General features: G+C 41.0%; 1 protein-coding gene across 1 annotated transcript; it reads right to left on the reverse strand.

Annotated features, from left to right (window-relative positions):
• Positions 1-7,929: 7,929 nt before the first annotated feature.
• On the reverse strand, positions 7,930-8,502 carry LOC149183581 (uncharacterized). The gene has a single exon (XM_089414995.1). It carries the CDS (start codon positions 8,500-8,502, stop codon positions 7,930-7,932), a length of 573 nt encoding a protein of 190 aa, XP_089271121.1.
• Positions 8,503-8,863: the final 361 nt, after the last annotated feature.

An 8,863-nucleotide genomic window follows, 5' to 3' on the forward strand; every position in this document is an offset into this window, starting at 1 on the left:
TTTTCATATCCGAAGGTCACAACAGTGACATGTGGAACGTCGTACAAGTTCGCTCTACTGAAACATTATATAATCAGGTCATCTTAGGATATTGGGCATAACTCTTTCTTGGAGAATCAAATTCTGATCAGACTTGCGAGGTTAGAAAGAAGACTCAGAGGGCTACTGCAGAGGATGTAATTTTAGAACTTGGAGGTCTTAAAGTACAGAGTTACAATTGTTTCAAAATCGAGCTCCTAAAATCAAGAAAAGACGATATGAGGAAGTTTGATGGCAAGGATCTGGTAAATTGGATACTGCAGATGGAGCAATATTTTGATCTACATGAGGTGCAACTATTACAAAAGGTACATATTGCATCTTCTTATTTAGAACCAGATCAATTTTTATGGTATAAAGGGCTTTGTTCTCATAAACCACTTGTTACGTAGTCAATTTTCACGGAGGAAATGATAGCACATAATGAAGATACAAAGAGAAATGCCTTCTTTAGCCAATTGATAAATCTCAAACAAAAGTGTTCAATGGCAGAGCACATTGAGGACTTTCAAAAATTTAATATAAGGGAAAATGATATTCTAGAGAAGCAGAGGATTGATGTCTCCATAGGGACTTTAAAGGATAACATTCAACATGAGGTTCATCTTTGGGAACCTGATTCATTGGAGAATGCATTCAGGTTGGAAAGAAAAGTGGAAAGCAAAATTATGGCAACAAGGAAGTCTACCCCTCAAAACTATAAAGATGGAAGTGTTGTTTCTCCTAGCTTTTTAGAACCTACAAGGTTGACACCACAACAATTGGAAGAATAAAGAGCAAAAGGGCTTTGTTATAATTGTGATAACAAATACATTAAAGGTCATAAGTGTGCTCAGAACAACTTATTTTACATGGATTGTGAAGAGAAGGAAGAAAAGGATCAAGAAACATCAAAAGAAGAGGATATACAACACGAACCAACCACAGAGAAAGAAGAAATGAATCCAACCATATCTTGTAAAGAATTGGCAAGAATTACCACTCCTCAAACTCTCAAGATAGAAGGACATATCAGGAAGAAAAAGGTTCAAGAAGTGAAAGATCACATCGAGAAAGGAGAAACGAATCCGATCATATCTTGTAATGCATTGGCCAAAATTACCACTCCTCTAACTATCAAGATAGAAGGACATATCAAGAATAAAAATGTTCAAGAAGTGAAAGATCACATCGAGCATTAAGAAATGAATCCGACCATATCTTGTAATGCATTGGAAGAAATTACCGCTCCTCAAACTCTCAAGATAGAAGTACATATCAAGAAGAAAAAGATTCAAGCAGTGAAAGAACGCATCGAGTATCAACAACAAGTTCTCCAACTTTTAAAGGATAACACCACTTTGGTGCAGAATCAAATGAAACAACAGGCAGATCAACATCGCAGTGAAAGCAGTTTTGAAGTAGACGATTGGGTATTTTTATGGTTACATCTCAAGCAAGCTATTTATGAGAAGAAAATGTTGGCAATACTACATGAACTTAATAAATGGCAACCTTACCTAATGTGAAGACACTTCAAGGTAAAAATGGATCATGATATTCTTAAATACTTTTTAGAACAAAGATTATCTTTAGAAGAACAGAAAAAATGGGTCACAAATATGTTGGGTTATGACTTTGAAATCATCTACAAAAAAGGGAAGAAAAATGTTGTTGTAGATGCACTCTCAAGAAAGGATGAGGATGTGGAAGCATTGTTTTGTGATATTTCTATTATCCAACCAGATTGGATAAACGAAGCAAGGGATGAATGGAAGAAGGACGAAGAAGTGTGGCCACTCATTCAAAAGTTGCAGAAGATCCCAGTTCAAACAATATTGCCAGAACTTGATGAGGAAGGAAAAATCATATTGGAACCTGGAGTAGTCACAGAAACAAGAACTCGATAGCTACGAAATCGATCAATTTTAGAGTATCTCATCAAGTGGAAGAACTTACCCGCTGAAGATTCCACATGGGAGGACAAGAATTTTATACAGAAGCATCAAGAACTACTCAAGCATTGAGGACAACACTTTTTGAAGGAGAGGGGCATGTTAGGTCCCTATACTACTAGTGTAACCCCTTATTGTTATTAGTACAACCCCCTTATTATATTGTTGTGCCCATATAGTCCCCATATTGTTATTATTTTTCCCCATAGAAGCCCACTATTTTTATTATTGTGCCCTTACATTATTATTGTTATGTCAGCTCTGATTATATTATGACCCCTTAGACTCCTATATATAGAAAGGAGGTCATGTCATTTGTATCATCCAAGAATTGTTCATTTATGTAATGTAAAGGAGGTTGCCCCCTCGAAGAGGTTGAATTCTAAGGTGTTTATCTTTCTTTTCTATCTTTTTGTGAGTTGGTTTCATAACATCATTATCCATGAGATTCGATGCCGCGAGATTGATGGTACGACTAGCTTCAGTAGTTTGACATCATTTTCTTCAGATGGCCCCAAGATGTGAGGTATATGCAATGTGTTCATGTACTTCTTTTTGCTATGAGATGCATTGTGCTACATAGATCCCTGTTTGATGTTTGATGTGGGATCTTGTTTTCTTACTTGTTTCATGATTCCTGTTTGATGTGATGCGGAATCATCTGTGGGATGTACTTGTTGTCATGATTCTTCATGTTTTGTTTGAGATCACTTTGTCATCATGTTGATGGGATACTCATGTTGTCGCCATGTATGTCTGAATTGAGATCCCTTTGATGCCATGTTGGCGGGATGCTCATTATTGTCATATGTGAAGTTATGTCATACTAATAGGAGTCCTTTTGAATGAGATTTCCTACAGCGGAACATCTCTTGGAGCCACTCCTGTGTGAGGGCATATTCCTTGTATGATAGAGAAAACACATGCATGTACATCACCACTATTGACCGCACTTAATGCAGCAGCCTACACCATCTTGACACTGGAGCCTGAAGACGTAGTCCCTCTTGGACGAACTTTGTTATCAATGTCTTGTATTTTTATGTTGCTGATTCTCGTCATGTTCCTTCTTATTTACAGTATGTATTTATGTTTCTTTATGCTATTTTAAATGCAATTCTAATCACATCACAAAAAAATATCTTGCTTAAATCCGAGAGTTGAGTCAACTCGGATGAAGAGATGAGTCCTGGGAGGACATAGTTACATATTTTGGGACTCCACTGACTACATTGGAGCTGGATGTTATAGGAGTTTATGGCATTATCCTATCTTCATTTCCCATGAATTTGTCAATCCATGTTTAGTGGGTTGGAATTCTCAAGGTATCGTCTTACTCTTCTATATTAGTTATTTTATTCTTTGATTATGTTTCTCTCTAATGTAATCTTGCTGACTATGTTTTGAGTTCTTTTGGGGTGGGTTGCAGATTTCATTATCATGTCTCTTGGCAAGCGTGAGCCATTCATTTGCCTGATTGTTTCATTGGTCGTCCTTCCCAAAACCCCTTGGTTTTTCCTTCTATTTGGTGTTGGCTTGAGGGGGTTTGGACCCAGGTTTAGAGTTAGTTTCGCCAACCAACAAAACCCTACACTGGCGGCCCTTTCAACAACAACCCGAGTAGCGCATGTTGTAGTCTTAGCCGTGGCAGTATTGGGGGATGACAGAACCAGGTTTCTGCATCCAGAGGTCTATGTGATGTGTTCCTATCGCCTCTAGGTCTCTATTCAAACCTTCGCAAACCCTAACCCTTAAACTGCATAAATTACAATAACTTATAGATAACAGATCTATACACTATGTCGATTACTTTAAACATTTATAACATCAAGTAAAGTAACAGATCCACCCATTTCACGCATTCACTAAGTGTTCCTTAAGATAAATATAATAAACAGAGCGAATTCATAGTAATTACAGAAGTAAACATAAACACATAGATAGACAGATTTTGCTCCAAAATAGTCTTTATTATACTCAGATCTTCTATTACAGACTCTTCCTTCCCTATGCACACAGTTGTAGGGGCCTGTGCACTCAACTATGGACTTACCAGGGTCTTCGCGCACATAGTTGTAGGAGCCTTCCCCTTCGCATAAGTACAAAAAACAGACTCTCTAACTTAGATCACTTACTTACAGATTCATTCTTTCATATATGATCCCTCTCCTATGACTCTCTATGACTCCTTTAGATATCATCTTCTTTTACAATACCATGGTCCACGAACCATGGGCGGGTCATAAAAAAACTTGACCCCTAACAAAATAAGGGGCTTTGACCTTCCTAAGCCCCTTTGATTCCTACAACCTTCGCGCTCTGCTCCTCAAAATGCGAAGACTTTACAATAACAAAAGTTATTTTCCCAAAATTGACCCTAGGGGACCCTGTCCCAACAGGCCCCCAACACAAAGTCGTGACTCGTCCTCGAGTCACTCTACTGGTGGCACCTCAATCTTCGCCTGCAGCTCACTGAACTCCATCTTCAAAACTTGTAGGTCTGTTGTTCCCTGCGCAACAGCCTCACGAACTTCATCAACCAATTTTTCAGTGGTTGGACCTTCAACTACAAGGTTCATGGTCCTCAGTGTCTACTGCATCCCCTTCAGCTTACTCTGCACTAACGGGGTCAACTGACTTGCCTCATTTGCCCAAGGTTGTGTCCTTGAAGATATGATTGCTTCCTTTCGATGCAGCTCATTAATTTCACTCTGGATGAGCTTTCCCTCCTATAATATGGTAAGCCTTTGCACTAGTACTAAGGTTCGCACAGTAGACCTAATCTCATCAAACTACCTCTGCTTTTCCCTGATATCTACTTCAATATTTTGTAGAGTCGGATCCTCCTATAGTGAGGTCCACAGTTCCATGGCTTATTCGAATAATTGGGTGCAACCTTTTATTGCAGCTTCTAAGGTATCCATTTCTGCTTTAATAGCAGCCTCACACTTCTCTCTGACCTCAGGAGGAGTAGTTGGTTGTAGCTTGAGTTGGAGCTTGGAGACCTATAGCTACAACTCAAATCTTACTTTGTCGATTTCCTCCTTCGACTCTTTGATTGCAGAATCTAGCTTCTGAATCTTCTCTGCGGAGGTTGCTTCTATTGGGATCTTGAGCTCAGGAAGCTCACTATAGGCCTGGGTGATCACTGCTTCCAACTACTGAGTTCGCGCCATCACTTTCTCCATTTATTTGAGGGCCTGCACTTTTTCCTCGAACATCTGCTGATTTTTGGTTTTAACTTCATTGATAATCAGCGGCACGCGTTGTTCTCGAATTATGAGCTCATCTAATACCCCTTGAAGTAGCTCGTGTAGCATCTAAATAGGATGCACTGCCAGATTCAGATTCAAGTCCTTCATGTGTAGGAGGTGTGACCTGCTTTTTGCTGCGTCGACACACACGGAACCCTCAGGTAACTGCACTATGTGGAGGTCCGTGGTGAGCTCTGTTGCTAAGGTTGACCCACTCACTTGTGTCAGGCTTGCCTATCCCACACTCACTTGAATGATACCTATTTGCCCTTGCAACTCCCTTAGGTCTTGTTGCACCTTATCCAGCGTATGGTGGTACCGCTCTTCGATGTGGCCCTAGATGTGCTCCAGTGCATCACGTACCACATCATTAATCTCATTGAGGTCCCCCTCTATGAGGACCAAAGGCATCACGCTCGTCGATTTCTCTAACTTCTGCTTCTTTTGCAGCCCCATGGAAGTCCTTTTTTTCCTATTTTTGATGACAAAAGGGGACTCCAAGTTTGTGCCCCCTTCCTCTTCCCCCTCTATCTCTCCCTCCACATTTGTGTTTGACTCACCGAGGTCAATAGTGGCCTGCGACGTAGTAGAAGCCTTTTATTTTGCGGACACCTTTTGCACTTCTTTCTTCTTCCCATTTTCAATTGTTGTTGTTGTTGTGGTCTGCGCTACTTCGCCTATAGCAACCTGACTAGTCCTTACGTCAGCATCAAAGGGGGTAGGCCATTCACTCAGCCATTTACTGAAAACCCCCAAAATAGCATCCTTGGCGACTAAGTATGGCAACTTGTGCCAGATTCCCTTAATATATTTCTTTGCGCGAATGTGTAGATTATGGAAATTAACCTTGAAAGCTGCCACATTGTTGTACTGCGCATACAAACTAGGTGATAACCTTGGCCAATGGTTAATCAATATCCTCAGTTCTTACTCGAATAGGACCCAAAAAATCTCCATCTCCATAATGTGCTCGGAGTCTTTGGTGACCCACAGTGAAGCGAACTTTGTGGTCTCAGGTAGGTCTGGATTGTGCTGAGGAAACTAACTTTTTTCAGGCGTCCTCCATGCCACTAGTGAAATCAACAACAACAACCACGCGTAGTGGAATGCCTTGCCCTCATCATGGGCTTCTCTACAATCCTCCAAAAATTCATGACATAGGTATTGAGCTCAATTGTATTAGACTCCTTTGGCACACTACGCAGCCAAAGAGACTACTGGCATCGACACTTCATCGACGCGACACTTCTTCATGATTTTTCCCGCCAGGATTTGTTCAACGAGCTGCACTGCACCATCGGATATAGAGTTGATCGCATAGCCACACAACTTCTTCACCAGCTTGAAGTCGCACTTCATTTGGTCAATCAACTTTTTCTCCTGCAACTTTCCCACAAAAGATTCCGCAATTTCTACTCCTTGGTACGACAACAAAGTGATTCTATGGATTAACATGTACATAATTGGGATGGGCCCTCCCAACCAGAGGCACCCATTGTGCACCAACGTCAACAGTTGATGGACTCACACTATGTTAATGGTTTTTCACTTGAAATGTGGCACCCATAGCATGTTTAAAAGCCCCGCGGTCCCAATACCGGCAACCCATTTCATCGACTCAAGCCATGTGATCTCCACTTCTTCGTAATAGACCCTCTTCAGGTACTTGCTTGGTTCCAACCATGGTAACCTCACGTGGTCACCTAAGTCCCAATCCTCCATTTTCAAGTATGGTATTTGGGCTAGCAATTGGCCCTCAAATAACACATTCTCCGACAGTAAAGGTGTGGAGACCATGAACTTCGATGAATCAGGGTCTTTAGGGGATTTGGGTATGGATTTTCTTGGCGATATATACAGCAGTAACTGAGTTATCAGCGTAGCCTCCTCTGCATCGACCTCCTCAATGCCCTTAGCTAGTTCTTCCTCATCCAAATTTAGGGTCTTCATTGGCTGCTTGGACCGATCCATTTTTCCCTTCTGTCAGATCTCTGTCAAAATTTTGCACGGAGATTGCCACATAGGTGATTTCTGAGGCTTCTTCTGCTTCTTATCCCATGCCATAAAAGCAAAAGGATTAGGTCTAGGCGACCTAAGCGTTGTAATAAGAAATCCTGTAGGAATAGGTTGGGTCGGCTTTGTCTTAAGGAGAGTTACATTCATCCTCTCAATGAATATCTCACACTGTCAATCGGTTAAGTTTGCAAATCCTGGATGTGAAATTTCTCCTTAATTCTTTCCTAATCTTTATCATACGTGCAACACTTCTCATGGCAAAAACTAAGGCACAAAAGCTTAAGGAAAAATCTCAAGAAGCAAAGTGTTCGAATGTGGAGCGACATGTTGTATTTATAACTCAATTTGAATTCAAATTGAACCGTTCCCTCCAATTCCCTGTCATTAATGCACTTTTGGTGGAAGATTTCAAAAGATATGCTCCATAAATGCTTTTCCCCTGCTCCCTTTAACGGAAAAATCGCCATCTAATCAGCTACAGTGCTTCCAACGGTCACCTTTTGGCCAGGTTGTGTGGGACCCACCCTTCAAACACAACTCCTTCATTGCAACTCTCCTTTGTGCTTTCCTTCGACTCATCGCGCGACCCATTCACTTCGCCTTCCTAACCTTCGAGTAGTGTAGTTTATAGTCTTTCACTTCCTTACAGTTGCCTAGAGTACTAAGACTATACCACGTCCATATAGTCATTGCGCAGGGGCAGGATCACCTCTGTACAACTTTAAATGACTCCTGTTGACCTTCCCTGGAAACAGTTCCCCATTCAACTTCACAAGATGAACTCCACCTCCATCCGTAATCTCCTTAATAACATATGGCCCCAACCAATGAATTTGGAATTTCCCTGATAACTTTGTGAACTTATTGTCATATAGTAATACCAAATCTTCGTTCTTAAAGGTGCTTTGTTTGATATGGAAATCATGCCACACCTTTTCGTGGTCCTTTTGCACCTGTTGATGAAAACCCGCTAAGAAGCGATACTCCTCTAATTCAACTAGTTGCGCAAGGCGTTCTTCCATGGTATCTCGATCGGCCATGTCTGTAACCGCTGCAATCCGCAAAATTGGCACGACGTACTCCATTGCCATGACAACCTCTTGCCCATAAACTAGAATGAACAATGTTTGTCTAGTCAAACTTTTACAAGTGGTTCTATATGCCCAGAGGACCGCTAGTATATGCACATCCCAGTCATTTCGCTTCACACTGAAAATCTTTGTTAAGGGGCTTTCTAGGATTTTGTTAATGGCTTCCATTGTTCCATTCGCTTGAGGGTGATATGACATACTTTTATGATGATACATCTGGAATTCCTCAAGCAATGCAACAATTATTTTGTTCAAGAAGTGCGAACCCCTATCACTCATCAAGATCTTAGGGTAGCCAAACCGAGACAGGATATATTAGAAAATGAACTTCGTAGTTGTAGCTGCGCTACTATCTTTCACATGCTATGCCTCAGCCCACTTTGTTAAATATTCAGTCGTTGTAATGATGTATCTGGCTCTTGTCTTCTTTCCTAGTGGTTGAATTGGTCCCACAAAGTCTATTGCCCACTTATCAAATGCCTGTAGTGACACTTGCAGATTCAAAGGGAATTCATCTCTTCGTGAAGGC

This window comes from Pinus tabuliformis, chromosome 3_2 (assembly GCF_031772625.1).
Source record: "Pinus tabuliformis cultivar Carrire ecotype Pingquan chromosome 3_2, CPIR1, whole genome shotgun sequence".
Taxonomy (NCBI): domain Eukaryota; kingdom Viridiplantae; phylum Streptophyta; class Pinopsida; order Pinales; family Pinaceae; genus Pinus; species Pinus tabuliformis.

Coding starts and splice junctions, on each gene's coding strand:
- LOC149183581 (XM_089414995.1), bottom strand. CDS start 8,502: ATGGAAGCCATTAACAAAATCCTAGAAAGCCCCTTAACAAAGATTTTC.